This window comes from Zalophus californianus, chromosome 11 (assembly GCF_009762305.2).
Source record: "Zalophus californianus isolate mZalCal1 chromosome 11, mZalCal1.pri.v2, whole genome shotgun sequence".
Taxonomy (NCBI): Eukaryota; Metazoa; Chordata; class Mammalia; order Carnivora; family Otariidae; genus Zalophus; species Zalophus californianus.
In genome coordinates, this window is record NC_045605.1 from 15,114,457 (window position 1) to 15,138,685 (window position 24,229).

Consider the following 24,229-nt stretch of genomic DNA (forward strand, 5'->3'; position numbering starts at 1 on the left):
CAGCCTTTGCCAAGCCAAGATGGCGGCAGGGTCCCAGTGAGGGAGCAGCAGAGAGGCTGGCGGGCTGAGACAGCAGGATTCAATTCGCTTGAGGAAGCTCACCACCTTGTCCTTAGGGAAGGGGAGTTGAAGGGGCAGAGGGTGGGGCGGGGGCACGGGAGGAGGCCGTAGCTCTCGGCTCAGGGACTCAGGCCTGAAATGACACGGGGGTGAGGGTGCACCCCAAGGGGCAGCCTGTCAGCTGTCACCGTGAGCTTAGTTGACGGTGTGACCTTTCGGGTGTGAGCAGTGTTTGCCACAAGACGGCCCAGGCCCTGGGCTTTCCCTTGGCAGTGCCTTGTCCCTTCCCACCGGCTGGGTCACCTCTGCTGTCGGCCCTGCTCCTTCCTGTCTCCCCACCGGCCTCCGGAAGCGACATCCTTCCTTCCGGTTTTTACTATTAGACTTGAATAGGTAAACGCACTCCTACAGTTCAAAAATCAAAACACATAAGAGGGTTTACATTGAGAATTATGCTCCTACTCACAACAACTCACTACGCTCCTAATCTCTTGCGTAGTTTCTTTAGAATTTAAACAAATGCAGAGATTCTTACTCCTTTCCTTACACAAAAAATGGCATACGATATGTTGTTTTACTGCCATTGGATCAGATCTTTCTATAGCAAATATATCGGATACATTTGAAGGGTGTATTTCTGAATCTGTATGTATTTTTTCTACCCTACCCCTATGAGGTATTTCTCTGTCATTTAACAAACAGAGGTCTAGTATCCCATCCTGTGCTAAACTCTAATTTATTAATCAATCTCTATTTGAGGGACAGTTGGTTTGTTTCCAAACTACAAATATCGTTGTGGTGAACAATCACGTAAGTTTGTTATTTGTAAGGTAAATGTTCGTAAGTGTAATCATTGGCTCAGAGGACAAACACCTTTCTCATTCTGGTAGACTCGGGCAAATCCTCCCGAAGGGTTTACCACTGTATACCCCACCTGTCATCTGTTAGCCCACCTGTTTCTCCATAAACTTGCCCAGAGCGTGTTTATTTTTTGCATATTTTTGCCCTTCTGACAGGTGCGAAGTGCTATCTCAGTGAAGTTCTATTTTGCATTCTCTAATTCTGAGCAAGGCTGAGCACGGGCCATGTCTTCAGGGCTCCCTGTTGGGCTCTGTTTTGGAGTCCTGGGAATCAGCCCATTTTCCCAGACGGGGAAGCTCCATCGGTGGCCCCTTGCCTGAGGGATGGTGGGCCTCCTCAGCCCGGCCCTGTTTTCTTTGCAGACAAGCATGAGACGAAGCTGAAGGGGGTCATCTACTTCCAGGCCATCGAGGAAGTGTACTATGACCACCTGCGCAGTGCAGCCAAGGTGAGGGCGGGCCGCAGGGGAAGGGGTGGGCCCAGCAGCCTGTCTTCTCGAGTCCTGGACCCCTTCCTCGGTCTCTTTGTAAACTCTCTCTCGCTCTCTCCCTCTCCCCTTCCCAGAAGAGGTTTTTCAGCTTCCCTGTGGTGACTGAGGTACCCCTCCCCACCTACCTGTAACCAGAACTACTGCACATTAATAATGCCTCCTGTCCCCTCCTGGCCCCTGACCCCTTTACTCTCCCCTCCAGCCCCCTTCCCCGGGCCTGAGGGAGCAGCAGCGGGGGCTGCAGGGAGCCCCTGAGGGGCTCGCTGCCCCCTCTCCTGAGATGAGAGCAGGCCTGTGGGGAGGCGGGCGGCGCCAAAGGGATGGCTGAGGCGGGGAGGAAGGGGTTCTCAGGGACGGGGTTGGGCTGACGGGATCGATCAAGGGGACACGTTTGAAGCCTGGGCCCTCTGCCCTCCTGCAAAGCAGCCTCCCTGCAAGCCTCTGGTGCCGCCTCAGCCCTGATCTCCGCTCCTCGGGGTCCTGGGCCCAGCCTCCCAGTCGTAGCTTTTTCCATCTGCCCCTCTGGTGCCGAGAGGAGGTTTGGGTCCTCACTGGAATAGCCCTCCGTGTCTGATTCTGTTGATACTTTTGTGCCCAGGGGTGCCCGGAAATGGAGCCTCCCCTCCCCCCCCGCTCCCATGGCAGGGGACGGGCCCCGCCAGGGTCCAAGGACGGCCCAGGTGTGAGGAGGGGAACATCTCGGCCCGGGGCCCCCTTGACGGGTGGGGACTAGGTTTGGGGCCTGTTTGGGACTCAGTCTCGAGCTCCAGGGCACCCTGGAGCCAGGGAGGGCAAAGGGCAGATGGAATGTCAGAGGTGAGCCCTGTCCTACACCTTCCTCTCTCCCGGGGCAGAGCCCGAACCCAGCCCTCACCTTCTGCGTGAAGACCCATGACCGGCTGTACTACATGGTGGCGCCGTCCGCAGAGGCCATGCGCATCTGGATGGATGTCATCGTCACCGGAGCCGAGGGCTACACTCAGTTCATGAACTGACCACACCAGTCATGGCGTGGGCCTCTGGACCCTCAGGCCAGCCCACCTGCTGCACGGCTCGGCCCCTGGAGAAGAGCCGCAGCCTGGGCCCCAGGCCGCGCAGGAGTGCTCCCAGAGCCCTTGTACAAGCCTTGGTACTGTTCTAAGGAGTGGGTCCTGTGAATGTCTGAGCTCAGGCCCCCTAAAGAACCAGCCAGCAGATAAAAAGTGGGGAGGCTCCCGGGAACTCAGAATTTGCAATAACCCTTCAGGGTCCTGGCCCAGGCTGCGGAACTGGCACAGAGGGGGCCTCAAGCTCTGACCTGGCACCTGCGCTCCCCAGCCTGGGCTCGCTTTCTCAAAGGACAAATGATGGTACCAGAATCTGCCAAAGATCCCCTCTTGCCTCAGCCCCCCGTTGCAGGGGCCTTGGGGGCTGAGGAGAGCCACCTCCGGAGTGGGGGAGCAGCTCAGGCGGTGTACTTCTCAAATCCCACTCCCCCGCAATTTTGTTATTACTTTGTTCAAGGGCCAGAGACCTCAAGTGTCAGCCTTGAGGCCCCAACCCCATCCCCTGATCTCCATAGTGACTGCTTCATCGCCATGGTCACATACTCATGGCTGTGACTCTGTGGCTCCGCCCATGCTTCAACCGTGGGCCCATTTGAGGGTACGTACCGCCATCTCTCCAGCTGGGGGGGGGGAGGGGAAGAGACCAACCCCCCCCCTCCCTGCCGGCCCCCCAGTCCAGCCCTCTCCTTCCACTCGTGCCTTGCTTAGAGCCAGAAGGGACGAAGCTCGGACATCCAGAGACTGGAGGAGGAGGGAAGCCGCTGGGAGAGGCGGCTGGACGGGTTCTGTACAGGCTGAGTGTCTAACGGGTGGAGGGCTGCTCAGATGCCCCCAGTGGGAACCTGAGCAGGAGAGGAGGCAGCAGAGCGAGAGGACCCTGAGGTCTGGCTGCCCTCCCTTCAGCCTCGGAAGGGTGACAGAAATGGGGAGCAGAGGACCAGGCCACCAGCTGTCTGGCCTCGGCCCTTCATGCCTTAACACTAAGCCCACCTCCCTGCCCACCACTGGGCCATGGCTGCTGGGCCCCGGGCTGGGTGATTTTCAGTATTTGTAAGCATCTCAACAGAACAATAAAGCATTTGGAGTATGTCTGGGAAGCCAGGTTGCATGAGGTATGGGGCTAGAATAGGAGGGTAAGAGAACTAAGTATCCCCACAGAACAGGACTTACCCCCCTTACTGATGTTCCAGGAGGGACAATGATGTTCCAGGAGGAACAAGGGCCCAACCCATGACTTCTAGGTCCCTCCCCTGACCCCCCTCCAAGGACTGGCTGGGGGTGGGGGATGGAAGATGAAGAGGCAGGCGAAGGTAGGGACTCACGCAGAAGTTTAATGAGGCAGACGGGGCAGGGAGCCCCATCACTGTGGCAGGAGGCAGGAGGCTGAGCGGGAGGCTGAGTAGAAGGGCAGCCGTGAGGCGGGGGGGGTGCTCCAGGAAAGCTGTCTGGGTCCCCGAGCTCAGCCGGTCACCCTAGCGGTCCAGGAGCATCAGGACCACTCCACTGGTCCAGCCAAAGCCCTCCTGGAGAGAGACAGGGTCAGTGGGGCAAGATCTCTGGGGGAGGCCCCAAATCCTTTTAGGGGCTGTGAGATTCCCCACCCAGAGGCTCGAGAACTGCCCAGCCCCAGGGGTGCAAAGGAGCTCTAGTCAGCCTCCTCCCTGGGGACCCACATACGTGGGAGGAAACAGAGGCCCGGACAGGGGAGGTCATGGCCGGTTGTGGGGACAACACAGCCAGCCCTGGAGTTCCCCGTAGGATGTGGGCCCACTCGCCTGAACGTCATGCCCCCCTCCGCCCCCTGGCTGACCACCGCTGCCGATGTCACACTGGGAACAGCAGGACAGACTCTAAGGTGGGACACCACCCCCAGGCCCCCCACCTCAGCCCTCCAGGGGGAGCAAGAGATGGGAGCCCCTTTGGGAGAAGCTGCTCTGGCCTGCAGCTCTGACCCCTGCAGTGCCCAAGAATGGCCACCGGGCGTCCCCACTGCCCCTGGGCTTGGCGAAGCCTGGCCTCCCCCCAGCTCACCGTGGGGAGGAGCCCAGGAGGCTCTGGGCTCAGGAGCAGCTCACCTCCTCCAACATGGCTGACTTTCGGGAGTAGACCTCAAAGTTGGTTCGGATCCAATTCTGAGCCAGCTGGAAAGCCACTTCCTGGGCCCGAGGTGAAGGAGACTTGGCCAGACCTAGACCCCACCCCAGGCAGGACCCTGAATCTCCTGAGTCCCCTGGGGTGGCCAGAGCCTTACTCTCCTCAAGGAGGGAAAGAGGCCCGGGCCCTAAGACCTCCATCGTGAGTCACACGAAAAGCCAGTGTGCTCCTTCCCCAGGGCCTGGCTTTGGAGGGAGAAAGGAGGGCTGGTTCCCTCTATCAAAGAAAGGTCTGCCGAGTGGGAAGCCGTGAGACCAGAAGAGCCAGGGAAGGACCCCACGTGCTTTGTTCACACCTTCCCAGCAGCAGGGGGCGGACCCTCCAGATGCAAGCGGGGGATGGCCCTGGGATATGCCCCATCCCCACCTCCCTACTCCCTACCTCTGATGACCAGGTCCTGCAGCGGGGCCCAGGCATTGGGGAAGTCCCACTGCTGGCCTGTTTTCCGGAGGGAGGTCGGGATCCCGTACCGGTAGGTCAAGATCTGGCTGTCCTAGAAGGTTCCAGACATTTCTAGGACTGTGGGTGGGGGCTGGATGAGGAGCCAAGAGGCTGGGTCCTCCTCAAGCCAGATGGCCCCCTTCCTGGGCTTCTGTCTTTTTAGCTCACAGTTGCCCCCTAGTGGCTCCAGTGGGACCCGCAGGCTCAGACCCAGAGTGGGGGCAGGAGGGGGTGGCTGCCACTTGCCAGAGGTCCCTAGTTCAGACTCAGGGAGAGAGCAGGTGGTCCTGCCCCCAGTATACCAGCCCGCTCTGCTGCCCCCCTCACCTCCAGATACTTTAGGGCCTTGTCCACGGCGTCCAGGTCAGAGAAAGAGCCGGACCAGAGAGGAGTGAGGTTAGATGGGTAAAACTCTAGGTTCTTCTTTCCGTTCTCAAGGTCATAGTCAAACCAGGCCCCTTCTCTTCATCCCACAGGATGGCTCTCATGGCAGCCAGGCGCTGTTGCAACAGATTTCTGTACTTTGTGGCTTGGATGTCGTTCCCTGGGGTGACACTGTCTTTAGGCTGAACAACTGGGGTGCCTGACCTTGGGTCCCATGCCTCCAAGAAAGAGGTCAACCTTGGCCTCCTCCTGCTGTCCTCCCCAAGGGCTAGAAGTCCTGACACCAAGGGAACATGCAGACCTGGAGCCCATATTTCTGGCCTCTAGGAACTAGGAGTTCCTGAGCTATGGCCTTGCAGGGCTCTCAGGACCCGCACTGGCCTGCTCCCGGGTCCGTCCTAGGAGGGCACTGGCCATGTGTATTTCTCTAGCTCCGACAGGTCCGAGGGCAATTGTTTGGGGAGAGACAATGGAGGGAGTTTGAATGTGTGGACTCAGGTGTCCTCTCACAGACCCTAGTAGTCCCTCCCAGTAAGAAAGGGAGGGTGAGTGGAGAGAGTGGGCTCCATGTGTACTCTTGCCCTAGGGGTGAGGTACGGGGCGGGCTAGGAGGCTGGAGGCCCTTCACTCAGGGTCCTACTTCCAGCTCCACGGCCAAGGCTGAAGTAGGACCCAAGCCGCCCCTCCTGCTGGCTCACCCAGTCTGGAGTAGAAGTTGCTCATCAGCTCCTCTGCCTGGCACAGGAAGGCATTGAGGTCAACAGGCATGAATTTGCTGGTTCGGATGCTGCTGAGAGATGTAGGGTCTGGGCCTCTGACAAGCCACTGTGAAGAGAAGTCCCGTCCAGACTCAGCTCCAGCCTTGAGCTCAGCCCACAGGGCCTCCCGGTCCCCTGTGAGGACAAAGCAGCAGGGGAAGGGGGGGCCAGAGCTTGACACCCAACACCAGGCTCCCAGCCCCACCCCGATCCCTGACCTTGTTACTGCTCACCTTCCAGCAATGTGTCTGCCAGCTCAGCATCTTTGCTGTAAGACTCTGGCCTGGAAGATGAAAGTGGGCATCCTGGCACTAGGAGCCCTCTAAGTGCAAGCTGGAGGCTAAGCCATGTTGCTTCAACTGCCCTTGGATTGGCCTTCGTGGGCCCTGGATTGCCCAGGGCTTTCAGTATCAGCATCCGAGAGGCGGGGCTAAGTCATGGCCCTCAGACCAGAGTGAATAACGAGAGACCGAGAGGTTGGCAGGCGGCTCCTTACCTGGGTCCCCCATAAGGGACAGCATAGTGGTTCAGGACGTAGCTCTTCCCACCCGAGCTCACAGAGATGCTCCCGTTCTCCATCCAGAAGTCCAATTCCAAGGCTAGGGTCCCGATGTTGTCCCTGGGGTGGAGCCAGGCACCGCCTCAGCCCAGGCACGGCCCCTCAGTCGCACCCTGGGAGGTCCCAGGTAGGGCGGCCTGCGGGGCAGCAGGGGGGTGGGGGGCCCACCGGAGGAAGGCGGTGTCGTTGGTGTGGGTCACGTAGCGGTCCATCATGAGAGTCAGGAGGGGGGGCTGGCTCCGCTGCAGGTAATACACGCGGGCCCCGTTGGGGACGTGTCCGTAGCTGCCAGGAAGGACGCGGGCTGAGGTGCGTCTGCCCAGCGGCGAAGGCCAAGGCCAATCCAGCGCCAAGCCCTTGGCACCCCCTTCTCCGCCCCAGCCTTGAGGGGGCCGCCCCCCCTTACATCCGCACCAGGTCCAGGAAGTTCTGCAGCACGCCCTTCACCGTCCCGGGCATCTCAGAGAGGAGCAGCCCCTCCATCACCCAGTAGGAGTCCCTGGGGAAACGGACAGCTCGCGCACCGGCCTGTGCACCCGGGCCAGTCAGGGTGCCCCCCTCTGCTCGGGACAGCCCGCTGGCCCCGGGCTCCCCGACTCCCGCCCTGCAGGCCTGGCTGCTCACCAGTAGTAGAACTCCACGAAGCGCCCGCCAGGCACGATGAAGGGGTGTGCCGAGTAGATCAGAGAGAACTGCTCCGGGTGGCTGAGGACCTCTGGCTTCACCTGCAGTCGGGACAGAGGGCACAGGGAGCCCACAGGCCCCGCCGTGTGGAGGCCCTGGCGGCCGGTGCATGCGTTCTGGCTCTGCTGCTGGTCAGCCGTGTGGCTTTGGTCAAGGCCGGAGCCGCCGCAAGCGAGGTCTGCTCGGCCCCACAGGCCAGCCTCTGGAGTCCCTGCTAACTCAGCCCGGCCCTGGCAGGGGCTCACCAGGCAGCGGCCAGTATCAGGACCAGGCAGGGGGACCGTTTCCTCCACTCCCCTTCCGCCATCTCTGCTGCCACCGCCCAGCCAGGCGCAGAGACCCAGGGCCCCCATCCTCTGGGAAGACAGGTGCTGTGCAGCCTTGAGCAAACCACTGCCGTCTCTGAGCCTCAACGGAGAGAAAGTGTCTAAGAGAACGTACTGACCACAGCCCACAATCAGCAGTGGCAACTGTTCCTGAGCAGAGTCCTGACTTGATTAGCTCCGGGAAGAGAGAGCCTAGGTGGGCAGCCTGGAGGTGGCAGGTGGGGGTAGGGGAGGATGGTGAGGGCTTCAGGGAGGAGGTGAGAAGCTAGAAGTAGACATTCCCCTCTCCTCCTCCAGAAATTCTTCCTAGAGAGCTCCATTCAAGGACCCAGTGGGTGGGGGGCTGTCTTCTTAGAAAGTACGTCCCTGTCTGTGCTCTAAGGGCAATGGGGCCCCAAGCTGGCATCCCCCTCTCCCAGCTCCATCCCCTGGGCTGAGACCCAGGAGTGGACACCTTCTTTCCCAGTTTCTTCCAGAGCTGGTGGAGCTGCCCTGCCCAGGCTCGCAGCTTGGGGTCCGAGATCTTCTGCAGGAACTGGAGACCGGAAGAACACGGACCACACAGGGTTCAGGCGGGCAGGCCTGTCCGAAGGGCCCCCTCCTATTTCCTGTCCAGGAGCTACCGGTCCTTCCAGTCCTCAGGAGTCCAGGACTGCAGCTCCTGCCCCACGGCCTGGAAGTGCTCTTGGATGAAAGCCTGCAGCTGCTGCAGGGGGATGCTGTGGTTGTGGGTGGCGGCCAGCTCACCGAAGCACTGCAGAACCTGGTCTGGGGTCCAGGCGGCAAGGAGGGGTCAGGTGGACCCCAGGAGCCCCTCCCTGAGGGAGGCCCCTCTTTGCCTCGTCTTGCCCTCTGTCATCTTTGGTGCAGAAGCTTTAGGAGGTGGGGTCCCCCCTGTGCCTCACCTGGAGCCGAGGACAGTGGCATGTCCACAAACTGCTTGTCATCCGGGTAGAGCCTGGCCATCTGCACTTGGTGCAGGAGCTCCCCATGGCAGTAAATCTGGCTGCGGACAGTGTCGGGAAGGGGGGCAGGTCAGGTCACCACCATTAGGGGAGAAGACAGGCTCGAGGGTGGGCACGTTCCCTAGCCTGGAGCTATGTGTCAGTGTGCCGGGGAACGTGTGCGCGCCCAGGTGGGGTAGGGGTGTGTAGGTGCTGGGGACATAGCCCACTGAGAACGAGGAGCGCCCTCTGCAGTGAAGGATGTAAACAAGGGCCCGAACCCACACTGGTTGGTCACTTGGCAGAGTGGACACCCCCTGGACAAAAGGAGAGGACCACTCGGATCAGTGACACATCAGAAGGGGGGACCGACCCTGTGCCGCGGCCCTGGGCGAAACCGACCAGGGGGCTTAGGGCAAAAGCCTGTAAGCTACACCCGGGGGCAACTGCTGAGACCTCGGACCAGGGAATTTGCGGATGCGGCGTGGGATATACATCATTCGGGAGACAGTTACTAGCCTGCCATTGGGCGTTTATGGAAACCTCCTTCTGCCTGGAGGACAGCAGATCTTCCTGTGACCGGAAGTACCAACGGTGTCCTGAGTGATGTCTCTGATGAAGAAGGCGGTGCCTCCAAAGAGTTCCTTCATATGTGGAAAGGGTTTACACAGGAAGCGCTACACGGGGACCTCACGGGCAGGTGGCCTCTTTTCCCGCCGGGTTGCGGGAAGCTCCCGAGGGGTCGCGGGAGGAGCCCTGTGGCAGATCTCCACGACCAACAGAAAGCTACTTGGCCGCCGACGGCAGTGCCAAGGCGGGCGGACAGTATCTCGTTTTGAAGGCTACTGCACTCTGACCAACTGATGGGAATCTTTGAAGAATGTAAGAACAGATCAGCTCAGTGGGCTAAACTGCATGCTCTTTCCCTTGCAGTGATGGAAACATTGACTGTGAAAAGCTCCTATGTTGCTTTTAAGTAGACTCCATGCCCAGCATGGAGTCCAACACGGGGCTTAAACCCACAACCCCGAGATCATGACCTGAGCCGAAATCAAGAGTCGAACACTTAATTGACTGAGCCACCCAGGCGCCCGTGTTGGGGTGTTTATGGACTCAGGGGCAGGGAAAAACTGGACTAGGAAAGGGGATGCTCGCACGGGGCATGAGCCTCAGAAAATCACTCGGGAAATTCAAGGGGCCCATTAAAGTAGCTTTGCATTCCTGACTGTAGATGAATATGCTTAAAATACTATACTGGAACAGAAGATACTGTGCCAATTGGGTCAGCGCACGGTTCCCACAACGGGCCAAGAGATGTGTCAAATGGACACAGTGCGTAACATGTCACCCTCCGAGTGCTGGCCTGATACAGAACCGGAACAGACAACTGACACATTTGTGGTCTGAAACAGGGAGAGAGAAAAGCAGGAAGGGCAGGCTTACACAGCGTCACAAGCGTGTGCTCACACTCAGCATGGGGTGGGGGCCAAAGGAGGGTGCCCACGGGATAGATTCATCCACTTTTCTGGGGGATATGAGGAGAGGCTGATGGCAGGACTCTACAGTTCTTTCCCACATCATCTGCACTGACCTTGAGCCTACTAGGACCCGACCTGCCACTGTGGTGTCAGAAGCATGAATGGTCTGTAAGTAAGAGACTGTAGCTCTCTTTTCAAATCCTGATGGGTTGGGTTGTGCCCACGCCCCATGTGGCTAGGTGGGGGCTCACAGTGAATGGGGCTGTGTTGCTCAGTGGTGGGAACAGCCCCCATTCGGGGCTGTGTAACTCTATCCTCTACGGCCCTCACAAGGCTGGTTGTGCTGCCGGCGAGCTAGACAAGAGCAGTGGCCAAATCCAACATCCCTTCCAAAGGGGGAAAGTGGAGTGAAAATCAGCGCCACACAGAGAGGAGAAAGGCAGCTGAGGGCAAAGAGATGAACAGGCAGGTATTCAAGGGAAATGGGCAATCTGGCACGCCACGAGTGCCTGGAGGGAGCAAGAGGTTTCCTTGGTCCTTAGCACAATCGTATGGGATGCCTGGAACGGTGGGGCCCTGCACCTGCCGTTCCCAGCCTGCCTCTGGAACCTGACAACGTTGATGGAAGCCAGCAAACAGGGCCGGAGTCACTCTGGGAGACATTCTGGTCTCAGGATATGACGCTGAGCTAGAGTAACTGTTGACGACTGAAGGCAACCCGAGTGACAGGCCAGCGTCTTTCAAGTTTTTAGATTATACCTACTATGAAGGGTGTCATCTTGGAAGGAATTTCCTGAAACTACTCCCCACTGGGTCTTTGGACTGGGTGGTCTACAACTCTTGGCAGATTAATTGCCCTGTATACAACTATAAACCTTGAAAATCAAATACTTATAGAAAGGCCCCTGATTTTGGGGCACCTGGGTGGCTCAGCCAGTTTAGCATCTTTTTTTTTTTAGAGAGAGCGAGCAAGCAAGTGCGAGTGCAGGGAGGGGGCAGAGGGAGAGGGAGAATCTCAAGCAGACTCCATGCTGAGCACATGTGGGGCTCAATCTCATGACCACCCAACTGAGCCACCCAAGCGCCCCAAGCATCTGACTCTTGATCCCAGCTCAAGCCTTGATCTCAGAGTCATGAGTTCAAGCCCAAAGCTGGGCTCCATGCTGGACGTGGAGCCTGCTTAAAAAATAAAGTCCCCCAATTTTAATGGACAAAACATAGCAGCATGTGCAGTGTGCTATATGTACAAACGCAGATCACCCTTGTTTTTGTGAATAGAAAGCTATTAAACAGAACAGAAAAAATGGGTTGCTTGTTGGATGAAAGCAGTAGGCATCGTGTAGTCCATCCAAATTCCCATGGGGAATAACCCCATCCTGAGATGAGGAAGGCTATGGGAGGCCTCACGGCATATCTCAAAATAAACTGCACCTAGGCGTGACTACCACTTATCTCAGCTTAGTATGGGGGACCCCCACTTCTGGGTACCAAACATGTCTCCCAGTGGCATTCGGGCTTTCGGTACCTAATGGAAACAACACTGGACTATGAGACATAAAAGGGCCGGAGGGTGGCTGGGTGGCTCAGAAAGTTAAGCGTCCGACTCTTGATTTCAGCTCAAGTCATGATCTCAGGGTCATGAGATCGAGCCCTGTGTTGAGCTCTGCACTGAGCCTGGAGCCTGCTTAAGAGTCTCTCTCCCTCTGCCTCTGCCTTTCTCCCATGTGCTCTCTTTCTCTCTCTCAAAAAAGGGGGGGCCTTGGGGGAGACAGGTCCCCCATTGTGGAACAAACTGGATTTGCTTTTAATGAGGAGAGGCATTCAGAGGAAAAAATATTTATTAGCTAGAACAAGCAGATTAGAAGGAGTTCTCTTCCAGGAGGAAAGTAAAGGCTGGGAGTCAGGCTGGACAATGAGGCTTTAGTGAAATGCGTCAGGCCAAGGCAACAGATAAGGCTGGTTGATGCCAGGGCCCAGCACCCTCAGCCAACAGAGCCTCTTGACTATTTTAATGCTGACAGAAGGCAAAGTAGCCATGAGGCAATGGCCTTCCATACTAGCTACTGAGGCTCAAGAGCCATGCCTGTGGGAATCTTCTGGAACTGCAAACCACGTACTGTGGACACGTGTACTTGAGCCCGACTACAACTGCCCTTGCTCCGGGAACAGCTAAGAAGACACACACTGTTATGCAATCAGCAGGGACGGAACTATTCTGAATATCACCTGTGCCCTCCCCCAGCAAGGAGGTGAGCCCTGCTACGAACAGCACACAAAAGAGACCAGTCTCCGTGCCAGGCTGTGAGCTGAGACAGGGTGACTAGCTTTCCCTCCAACTGACTCAGAACCCAGAAATAACAAATTATAATTTGTTGTAATAAATAATAAAATCACAGCTACCTGTAATGACGCCTGTCCATAATAATATTTGGAATAAGGGCAAGGTTTGAGTCCACAGGGAATAGCTCTCTAACTCTTCCAGTTTGCTCTGTAATGGAACTCCATTGTACAATGACCATATGTAAATAAGCCATGTGCTAATACCGATAGTGATGCCCTGCACATGTTCGGAGGTGGAGTTAAAACCTCCTCAGGGGGCGCCTGGTGGTGGCTCAGTCATTAAGCGTCTACCTTTGGCTCAGGTCATGATCCCAGGGTCCTGGGATCGAGTCCCGCATCGGGCTCCTTGTTCAGTGGGGAGCCTGCCTCTCCCTCTGCCTGCCACTCCCCCTGCTTGTGCTCTCTCTCTGACAAATAAATAAAATCTTTAAAAAAATTATTCTCTAAACAACGCCAGTGTATTACCATCTCGCACTACGGCAGATGTAAAGTGGAAAAGGAAGTCAGAATTACTAGAGTCTCCTACAGTCACGATTAGTCTAGTCAGCATCATCTGACCAGAACATCTCCGGACGAGGCCACTCAGGTTTGCAGGCTTCTGTTTGCTCTTGTCAGGCTCCAAAGCCGGAGACGTCTTGGCAGTACATACATTCACCCTTTCAGGCATCTGAAACTAAGAGGCAGCATCCCTTCTTGCTCTGAGCCTCTTTTAAAGTGTTAATGTAACAGTGGATTTCTCCCACTACATTATTATTCGTCCATGTATTCATTTCTTTACCTTCAGCTACTATTTCTCCTTCTCTCCATTTATACCCAAGCTTTTCTAGCTTTGGAAAGGACCTTGCGTTCGGCCACTGGTCCAGACCGCAGCAGCGACGCTAGTCTAGAGAGCCTCCCCGCGGGCCCCTCCGCTCACGCAGAGTGGTATCACGTGCGTTCACTTCGAGCGGGCCATTCCTACCCCTAGGCCTGAGTGAGGCTTGAATACAGCCGCTTTCAGTGACCCCCATTTAGCCAGATGGGGTGAAGCCGCAACGCACCGCATCAGGCTCTTAGGATTCAGACACAGTGGTGTAAGGGTGGAGTTCCATTCTCTTACCTAGGGGCCATCCCTGCTGCTGACACGTGTGGCTGTGGACTTGGGCCTGGCACCTCTATCGGGCAGAGAAAAGAAGGTTGAAGTGATGTGGGGGAGAAAGAAAAAGTACAGTCGTCCCATCTTCTTCCTCCCACATGGGAAGAAGCCCATGGTCATACCAGCCTCCTCTTGCCTAGATTCTCCCAGAAAAGCGGAGCAATCTATCCAGGAGGGACCCTCCTGGGAGCCCCTCATGGTGAGTGTGAGCGCATGCTGGTGAAGCTGCGTCGGCCAGCCCTGCATGTCTGTATCTCCCCGTCTCAGACAGCCAACGTTTCCATGGTTCATTCCAGCTCTCCATCGAACCACGGCTCGGAGGATGAAAGTGAGTTCCCTGGTCTGAAAAAATGTAACTCAGTGGTCCAAATCGGTGCGGTATCTTCTGGTCTGGTCCTATGACAGTATTTTGAGCATTTACAGCGACACCTAGAGCAGAGTGCGGGCTCCCACCCGGGTCTTACCAGCCAGCTCCACGAGTGTCCTTTCCCCCAGGGAACCTGCCCGGTAGCCCGTCTCTTTTGTTGACAGAACAGCTTATTGGCATTTTGTGCCTCACGGGGTGCAAGGGCCATGCGTCTAGATCCAGCCCACCTCTGCACAGCTGCCACCTCCCAACGTCCCATCGGTTCACAACCCCACGTGGCATCCTCACGTGAACACACTGGGATACTTGCTGGCTCTACTTTCCAATCTAGGAAGGGGGTTCTTCTGATGGGCATCAACGTGTTCTACTTTAATGAACTCCTCAAATTCACAGTAATTTCCATAGGACTGTGCCACACATGGGTGATGTCTCTATAGACCACTCTCCCATTGCCCTCCTGCCTGACCACATGGCCAGGATGGTGGCCACCAAGAGTAGATAAAAACCCAAACACAGTAGCAAATAGTATGCAGTTCAGCCCACCGAGCTGATTTGGTGTTTTTTGAGGTTTTTTTTTTAGATTTTATTTATTTACTTGAGAGAGTGAGTGAGCACGAGCAGAGGGAGGAGTAGAGGGAGGAACAGAGAAACAAGCAGACTCCATGCTGAGCCTGACGCGGGGCTAGATCTCACAACCCTGAGATCGTGACCTGAGCCGAAATCAAGGTTGGACGCTTAACCGACTGAGCCACCCAGGGGCCCCTGGTATTATCATCTCTGGTCATAGCGGCAGCCTTCCAGTGCAGTGTGTTCACCTTGGAACGACCATCCATGAACAAAACAGCTCTTTGTTGGTCCATCAAGAGTTGTTTATAGGGCACTGTCCATGTGGCAATAGAATCCATCACTCCTCAGGTGGTTCCAAAGTCAGTTCTAAGGAACAGAGTCTATCTGCTCTCAAACTCATGGAGTTAACTCTACATTCCCCGCCACCCCCGGCAGTCTGCTCCTGCATAAACCATTCCCACTGCATTATGGAACTCTTCGGGGCACTGCCCTCCCTCTTAGATCATTTCTCCAACATCACCCAAGATATTATGGATGTTTCAGGTTTTAAGATTATCTTATATCTTGGGGTGCCTGGGTGGCTCAGTTGGTTAAGCATGTGACTTCAGCTTAGTCCTGACATCAGGGTCCTGGGATTGAGCCCCAAGTCGGGCTCCCTGCTCAGCACGGAGCCTGCTTCTCCCTCTCCTTCTGCACCCCCTAACCCACGGGCTTGTGTGCTCTCTCTTAAATAAATAAAATCTTTTTTAAAAAAGATTATCTTATGTCCTTCAGAGGGGCAGTCTCAATATCTGATAACAAGCTAGTAATTGCCTCTCAAATGGCTATTTTTCTAGTCCAAAGTCTGACAGGCGTGCTGGGAGGGGCCCCAAGGCTTCTGCTCTAAGCCACCCTCTAGGCTCCACAGAAGGATGTGACCTGTGTGACCTCAGGCAATCTTACTAGTGCCCGTTTGGAATATCTAACACAAGAAGGAGGGGCGCCTGGGTGGCTCAGTCAGTTAACCGTCTGCCTTCGGCTCAGGTCATGGTCCCAGGGTCCTGGGATCGAGCACCCTGTCGGGCTCCCTGGTTGGGGGAGAGCCTCTTCTCCCTCTCCCTCTGCCTGCAGCTCCCCCTCCTTATGCTCTCTCTCCCTCACTCTCTGTCAAATAAATAAATAAAATCTTTAAAAAAAATTTTAAAAATACAAGAAGCAATAGCGTGATGGGCAGATTCACATGCCTTTTGTTTTATGTTACCAGAGACTAGAAACGTTCCTCGCTCGGACGCAATGTCCACCCCTGTAACGCATTCAGGCAAAATAGAGGCAATCTCTTCACATGACAAGTGTTCAAACACCAAAGAAACTTTCACCTCAGCCCCTTTGACCCTGGTGTTCCTAACCGTGGCGTCGCTGACGGGTTTGGGTTTTACAATACTAGATAGAGTAAGTGCTCCCCAGCCAGACTTGATAGCCACTCCTAAAACACATTCGGGGAAAGGAGAAACTAACCCCTTGACATCAAGTCTGTCTAAACATTCCAATTTCCAACCAAACATTCACCTTAATCCCACCAACTCTTAACATTTCTTTATCCTCTCAATCTGACTGTGGCCCCTTTCAGGGCTTCACCCGGGCTTCTGATATCACAGTGCACCAGTCCAGAATCTTCTCTACCCTCTGACCATCTGACTCACATGCATAACGCTTTGAGTCTCCAGCAGGGGACAGAGTTAAGAGACCCTAAGCTTTTCACCAATCTTTATCTTGATTAAATTGCGGGACCTCTGCCTCAGGAGGTGGGAGGTCAGGTTTCTTCTCATTACCATCTTTGCCTTGCAAAGTTTTTTCCTAATTCCTCCAAAGTAGGGTGGATAAAACAGATTTGTTTAGGTCCCTTGTTTTTTGGGGGGCCTACCGGGGCTCTAATTGGTCCACTAAATTTCTAAGAAGTGCTGCATTAACACCTTTGTTCTGACCCTACCTGCAGCTGCTTTATTCACCCCATTTCTCAATAACTGTTTAAAGATTCTACCCTGCTGGGATGAGCCCATTGGCTCATCCCCTGTCTATCCTATTCTCTTGGAAATTGGTCTAGCCTGGTTCATTATTTGTTTTAGAATCGTTTTTTTCCCTTTGGAAATGGCTCTGAAACTAGTGGCCATACCTCGGGCCAGCCAGGAATGGGATCCTGCCCCCCACATTCCTTAGGCAGGGGCCCCAAGAGGCTGAGGTTTGGACTGGCCAGAACCAAAGCTTGGCCCATCTCTCACTTTCATGTTTGTTATTATAGGATAATAATAACCAGGGATTACATTTTTAGATTTCTTATCATTCTGCATTTTCTTAGGCATCCAGTGAGCCAACATTCTGGGAGCTGGACCCATCATCTCCAGATTCCATTGCTAACCTTCACCTTCAGGAACTGATCACAACACAGCTGCTGTTCCAAACCATGGGTGACCCTGCAGCCATCCAGGAACCAAAGGGTGCTCATCTCCTGTCCTTTCATCTTGCTTTCCCCGGGCCACATGCCCCAGCCAGGCAAGGTCCTTCCAGCAAATCACACATTTTCTGACAACCACTGCAGCACTACAGTCCACTCTTGGTACTAACCAATGAACTCAGGCCATGGGCACGGTCCCCAAGACGGCCCTCGTTCCAGCCAGCAGGGGTCAGTTCGGGGGGGCCCCAAACCACACCCACTTCTGACCAACTGGCTACAAATTGGGAGGTTCCCCCAAACCCATCAGGTTCAATAATGTGCTGACTCACAGAAGGACCGAGGGCCACCCAGCATCACTCAGACTTAGAGACCTGGAGACTGAGTAACTAAGTACTCCACGCCTCTGTCACGAGCCCCAGTGACAACCCTGAACTCGAGGCCCGGGTGAGCTTCTTGGTTGGCCATACCTCATGCATGATGTCATACATGTTGCTGGAAAAGGTAAGTTCTATTCATACAAATCCACTGGAAGAGGACAAATGGAGCTGGTGTTTCTTCTCTCCTGGACTCTGTGCCTTTTACCTTTCCTGATTTTAGTCCATAGCCCTTCACTGGAATAAATGTAACCCCGGATGTAACTATTTGGTGAATAGTCAATCACCGGAGCTGGGGGTGGTCTTACCAACCCTGGACATAGTCTTCTTTCCATACTTTTGGAAACCCGCCTCGTGCTTGACAAAACTCTTGATCACACAGCCACTCCGAAATCCTTATTACAACTGCTCAGAACAAAATCTATGAATCATCCCTGGGTAATCCCTTTCCCTTCACATTCCTCGATCATCAGCAAGTCCTATCAGCACCCCCTGCAAAATACATCCCATCCGGAACCACTTCTCACCTTTCTGGTCCTGCCACTGACACCTGAGCCCTGATCCTCGTCTCTCCCCTGGCCTGTTCCCACCTCTGTCCTGGCCACAGAGGCCTTCTTCCTTGAATCATGACCTCAGAGGCTTTGCACTTCAGTTCCCCTGCCTGGACGGGCTTCCAGATCTGCACAGAGATGATGGTTGCTTCCACGGTTCAGCTCCACTGTCTCCTCCGCAGACATCTTCCCTCTCCATCCCATCTGAGACACCCTCTACTCACCCGGAGCGGCTCCCTCATTGCATCTGATTTTTAGCTATGCTTCTATCAGTATTTTCCTTGCTAATTGCGTAAGTTCCCCGAAGATAGGGACCTTGTTTCTCTCGCTCCCTGCTGCAGCCCAAGGGACATAGTGAGAGCTCAAGAAACCCATTTAAATGAGAAATGGATGATGCCCTGTGAGCCCAAGAAGCAGGACAGTCTCACTTATCTGTCTTATTTGGAGATGGAAACTATGGCTCTGGAAAGAGGTTTGACTTGGCTCTTGGTCACCGAGGTCAGAGGTTAAACTCAGGAGCACTTTTCGGGCCCTGACACTGCCTCTCACCTCCAAGCTGGGGAGACTGGAAACCCGGCAGAAAGTTTCCCAGAACAACGGGAGGAGAGCTCCACACAGTTTGAGGAGGAGCTTGGAGCCAGGGGTGGACGGAGGGATGGAGGGCACTGGAAGGTTGGCACCTGGATCAGGAGGCAGCCCCCTCTTTCCCCAGCACTGGAGGTCCGGTGTCCGGCACAGAGCCTGCTACACCAGGAAAGCTAATTCCCTTCCCTCCTCTTCCCTCCTCTTCCCTCCCAAGGGCTGAACCCCCAGCGCCTGAGATCTCATCCCAACCTCCGGACCCCGACCTTCCTGCCCCAGCCCCAGTTGCCTTCCCCACTCCTACCTGTCACAGGGTGGGGGCAGGGCACCCTGGGACCCCAGCCCCAACAGAAGCAGCAAGCACAGCTCCTGGGTCTTTCCCTGCATGGTGGCTGTGGCCGTGGCCCAGGAGTCAGCCCTGGCACCTCTCGCTTGCAGGGGCACAGCCTGATTCACCCGCCTACCTGAGGCAGCCAAAGTCCATGTGTGGGGCGTGGCCACCTGAGGGGCTGGATGCCAGGTCTGTGCACTGCACCTTGCCACTCCTGCGCTCAGCTTGCAGAGGCCAACTCCTGCCCCCACCTCGTACTTGTTCTCCTTTGTTTTCTTCATCTCTGCAGGTGCCGCCGGCACGGGCCCTTCCCTCAGAGTCATGTGGTGGGGTGGCAGCGGGGGCAGCAGGCACAGGCATGTCAGGGGCACATCTGTGACCCAGATGCCAGTTGTTCAGCCCCAAGATCACCACTGCAGAGAGTTACCTTTTCCTCTGACATTTCAAACAGAACGGCTCAGGTTTCTGTCCCAGCCATGGCGCGTGGCCGGGGCACATGAGGGTGCTGCAGCAGTGTGGGCAGACTGATGGCTCAGGCCTGAAATGGCACGGGGGCGGGGGGGGGGGATGTGCGCGGTAAGGGGTGCGCTGTGAACTGGTCACCACCCGAGATTTCGTGACTGTGTGACCTTTCCTTTACGACTCAGGCTTGCTGTCTACACCCAAGCAGGGTCTGCCACAGGACAAGATGGCCCTGCCCTCCCCACCGGAAAGGTCACCTCTGCCCTGTTTGCCCCCCTCCTTCCGGACACCCCTGCCGCCAGATGCTACACACTTCCTTCCTTTTTTTGTGTATTTAGTCTAAATTCAATTACATAACATATAGTATATTATTGGCTTCAGAGGTAGCGGTCAGTGATTCACCAGTTGCACATACCACCCAGTGCTCGTTCCATCACGTGCCCTCCTTAAATGCCTGTCACCCAATTACTCCATCCCCCCAGCCCTCTCCTCTCCGGGAACCCTCAGTTTGTTTCCTAGACTTAGGAATCTCTTATGGTTTGCTTCCCTCTCTATTTTCATCTTATTTTTCCCTCTCTTCTCCTATGATCCTGTTTTGTTTCTTAAATTCCACATGAGTGAAACCATATAATTGTCCTTCTCTTATTTTGCTTAGCATAATTCCCTCCAGTTCCATCCACAGCATTGCAAATGGTAAGATTTCATTTTTTGATGGCTGAGTAATATGCCACTGTACGTATATATGTGGGTGTACACATATGTGAGTGTGCGTGTACACACACGGTATCTTCTTTATCCATTCCTCTGTCAATAGACATCTGGGCTCTTTCCATGGTTCGGCTACTGTGGACATTGCTGCTATAAACACTGGGGTGCCGGTGCCTCTTTGAGTCACTATCTTTGTATCCTTTGGGTAAATAGTGCAATTGCTGGATCATAGGGTAGTTCTATTTTTAACTTTTTGAGGAACCTCCATACTGTTTTCCAGAGTGGCTGCACCAGCTTGCATTCCCACCGGCAGGGTAAGAAGGTTCCCCTTCCTCCACATCCTCGCCAACATCTGTTGTTTCCTGACTTGTTAATTTTAGCCATTCTGACCCGTGTGAGGTGGTATCTCAATGTGGTTTTGATTTGTATTTCCCTAATGCTGAGTGATGTGGAGCATTTTTTCATGTGTCTGTTGGCCATTTGGATGTCTGCTTTGGAGAAATGTCTGTTCATGTCTTCTGCCCCTTTCCTGCCTAGATTATTTGTTCTTTGGGTGTAGAGTTTGATAAGCTCTTTATAGATCTTGGATACTAGCTCTTTTTTTTTTTTAAAGATTTTATTTATTTATTTGACAGAGAGAGACACAGTGAGAGAGGGAACACAAGCAGGGGGAGTAGGGGAGGGAGAAGCAGGCTTCCCGCTGAGCAGGGAGCCCGATGCGGGGCTCGATTCCAAGACCCTGGGATCATGACCTGAGCCGAAGGCAGACGCTTAACGACTGAGCCACCCAGGTGCCCCGGATACTAGCTCTTTATCTGATATGTCATTTGCAAATATCTTCTCCCATTCTGTAGGTTGTCTTTTGGTTTTGTCGACTGTTTCCTTTGCTGTGTAAAAGCTTTTTATCTTGATGAAGTCCCACTAGTTCATTTTTACTTTTGTTTCCCTTGCCTTTGGAGACGTGTCTACCAAGAAGTTGCTGCGGCCAAGGTCAAGAGGTTGCTGCCTGTGTTCTCCTCTAGGATTTTGATGGATTCCTGTCTCACATTTAGGTCTTTCATCCATTTTGAGTCTATTTTTGTGTGTGGTGTAAGGAAATGGTCCAGGTTCATTCTTCTACATGTGGCTGTCCAAACCTCCCAATACCATTTGTTGAAGAGACTTTTTTTCCATTGCATATTCTTTCCTGCTTTGTCAAAGATTAATTGACTACAGAGTTGAGGGTTCATTTCTGGGGTTTCTATTCTGTTCCATTGATCTATGTGTTTGTTTTTGTGCCAATACCATACTGTCTCGATGATTACGGCTTTGTAATACAGCTTGAAGTCCAGAATTGTGATGCCACCAGCTTTGCTTTTCTTTTTCAACATTCCTCTGGCTACTCAGGGTCTTTTCTGGTTCCATACAAATTTTAGGATTATTTGTTCCAGCTCTGTGAAAACTGTTGATGGTATTTTGATAGGGATTGCCCTGAATGTGTAGATTGCTCTATGGTAACATAAACATTTTAACAATATTTGTTCTTTTGGTCCATGAGCATCCTTCCTTTTTAAAAATGTTTCTTGTGGTTGAATGGATATCACATAAAATCTGCCATTTCATCCATTTTAAATTACAGAATTCATTTACATTATATTCATAGTATTTCCCAACTATCACCACTATTTTCAAAATGTTTTAAAAAAAAGATTTATTTTAGGGGCGCCTGTGTGGCTCAGTCATTAAGTGTCTGCCTTCCGCTCAGGTCATGATCCCAGGGTCCTGGGATCGAGCCCCGCATCGGGCTCCTTGCTCAGAGGGAAGTCTGCTTCTCCCTCTCCCCCTGCTTGCTGTCAATAAATTAAAAAAATCTTAAAAAAAAGATTTTGGGGGGGGAAAGAGTGCACGTACACAAGTGGGAGGGGCAGAGGGAGAAGAAGGCGGCTCTGCTGAGAATGGAGCCTGATAAGTGGCTCAATCTCACTACCCTGAGATTACAACCTGAGCCGAAAGCAAGAGTCAGATGGATGCTTAACCAAATGCAGCACCCAGGCACCCCATCAAAACTTTTATCATCCCAAAGATACATTCTATAACATCAAGCAGTAAGTCCTCAGTCCTCTCTCCCCACGGCCCCTGGAAACCACTATTCTACCTTCCATGTCTATGAATTTACCTAGTCTTGATACTTCATGTAAGTGGAATCATACAATTTGTGTCCTTCTGTGACTTTTGCCGTGTTCAGTGTAGAAGTCTTTCATCTCCTTGGGTAAGTTTATTCCTAGGTATTTTATTTATTAGATGTTTGCACATGTGATGGCTTCTTAAATTTCCTTTTCAGATTTTTCTTGGCAGGTATATAGAAATGCAACTGATTTTTGAGTATTAATCTTCTGCCTGCAACTTTGCTGAATCTATTTATCAGACCCAGCTTTCCTGTGGATCTTTCAGGATTTTCTATACATCGAATCACGTCATCTGTGAATAAATTCTTCCTTTCTAATTTGAACGCCTTTTCTTTTCTTTCTTTCTTTTTGTCCTGTTGCTTCAGCTAGAACTTCTGGTACGGTGTTGAACAGCTGAGGTGAAAGTAGACATCCTTGTCTCATTCTTAATTTTAAGGAGAAAGCTTCCAGTCTTTCACCATTGTGATACTACATGTGAGTTTTTCATTAATTCCCTAAATTGCTCTGAAGAAGTTCCCTTTTATTGCTAGTTTTTAGAATGTTTTTGTCATGAAAGTGTGTTGGGTTTAGTCAAATACCTTTTCTGCATCAATAATCGTGTAGAGTTTTTTTCCTCTGTTCTATTAATGCAGTGCATTACACTGATTTTCTTCTGTTGAGCCATCCTTGCATTCTTAGGATAAATCTCACTTGCATGGTGTATAACTCTTTTACTAAGCCATTGGATTTGGTTTGCTAGTATTTTGTTGAGGATTTTTGCATCACATACATAAATAATTTTCTTGTGAGACCTTTATATAGCATAAGCATCAGGTATTGTTGGCTTCATAGGAGGTGTTAGGAAGTGTTTCATCCTATTTTGGAAGAGTTCGAAAAGGATTGGGGTTGACTCTTCTTTATTTTTATTATTTTTTATTTTATTTGAGAAAGAGAACAAGCGAAGGGGAGAGGCAGAACGAGAGGGAGAAGCAAGCTCCCCACTGAAGGCTTGATCCCAAGACCCTGAGCCAAGGATGTTTAACCAACTGAGCCACCCAGGTACCCCTTTGACTCTTCTTTAGATGTGTGGTAGAGTTGGCCAATGAAGATGTTGGTCTTGGACTGTATTAGGATTCTCCAGAGAAACAGATACAATAGAATGTGTGTGGAGAGAGAGACTGAGAGTTATCTTTAAATTTTTGATTATGTGATTGTGGAGGTTCACAAGTCCAAAATCTGCAAACTAGGTCAGCAGGCTGGAGACCCAGAGAAGTCTAAGGCAGTCTGTTGGGCAGAATTCCCTCGTCTTCTGGGGAGGTCAGTGTTTTTCTATTAAGGACTTCAACTGATTGGAGGAGGTCCACTCACAATATGGAGGGTATGAAGTGAATAAAGGAAAATCTCATTTCAAAATATAGTTGGGAAGTCCTGAAGGTGGCATGCTCACAGAGGTACCACTCTTCAAAGCTAATTTTCTGCATCCCAGCAGAAGGAAAGGTTTTTCTCTTTGCCCAGCAACCCAGCCAATGAGAACCACCACAGCTCAGCCAATGAGAAGTCACTACAACCACAAATTCTTGCTCTGTTTGGAATGGAGTTTCACTCCAAACTGCCCCTCTCAACTTCCTTCTTTCCTCTATAAAAGAACACTCCTCCTCCTCTGTTGTCTGGACTTGCCTATGGTTTGCATGCCCTGAATTGCAATTCCTCTGCTATTTCCAAATAAACTCATTTTCCTGTAAGCTAATTGGCTATTTTTATTAAGGTGACAAGGCTAATTTACTCAGAAGTCTCCTGATTTAAGGGTTAATCTAATCTAAAAATACCTTCCTAGAAACATCTACAATAATTTTTGACTAAATATTGTGTTACCAGGGTGCCTGGATGGCTCAGTCGTTAGGCATCTGCCTTCAGCTCAGGTCATGGTCCCAGGGTCCTGGGATCGAGCCCCACATCGGGCTCCCTGCTCGGCGGGAAGCCTGCTTCTCCCTCTCCCACTCCTCCTGCTTCTGTTCCCTCTCTCGCTGTGTCTCTGTCAAATAAATAGAATCTTTA

At 53.0% G+C, this 24,229-nt stretch overlaps 2 protein-coding genes across 4 annotated transcripts in view; one reads left to right on the top strand and one right to left on the bottom strand.

Annotated features, from left to right (window-relative positions):
• PHLDB1 (pleckstrin homology like domain family B member 1) overlaps positions 1 to 3,546 on the top strand; it is a 42,660-nt gene extending 39,114 nt beyond the window's left edge. For all 3 annotated transcript variants that reach the window (XM_027578956.2, XM_027578957.2, XM_027578958.2), the window contains 2 exons: positions 1,284 to 1,369; positions 2,266 to 3,546. In XM_027578956.2, coding sequence (XP_027434757.1) covers positions 1,284 to 1,369; positions 2,266 to 2,406 — 227 coding nt within the window. In that variant the 3' untranslated portion in view covers positions 2,407 to 3,546. The remainder of the gene's footprint in view (positions 1 to 1,283; positions 1,370 to 2,265) is intronic.
• A 53-nt stretch (positions 3,547 to 3,599) lies between these two features.
• Positions 3,600 to 19,183, bottom strand: TREH (trehalase). The gene is given in 16 exon segments (XM_035722856.1): positions 3,600 to 3,980; positions 4,233 to 4,286; positions 4,533 to 4,645; positions 4,993 to 5,104; positions 5,380 to 5,513; positions 5,516 to 5,596; positions 6,135 to 6,329; positions 6,428 to 6,477; positions 6,691 to 6,813; positions 6,922 to 7,038; positions 7,160 to 7,252; positions 7,378 to 7,478; positions 8,218 to 8,308; positions 8,390 to 8,531; positions 8,669 to 8,769; positions 19,065 to 19,183. Coding segments are annotated over 16 exon segments (1,974 nt in total). The 3' UTR covers positions 3,600 to 3,632.
• Between the last annotated feature and the right edge of the window lie 5,046 nt (positions 19,184 to 24,229).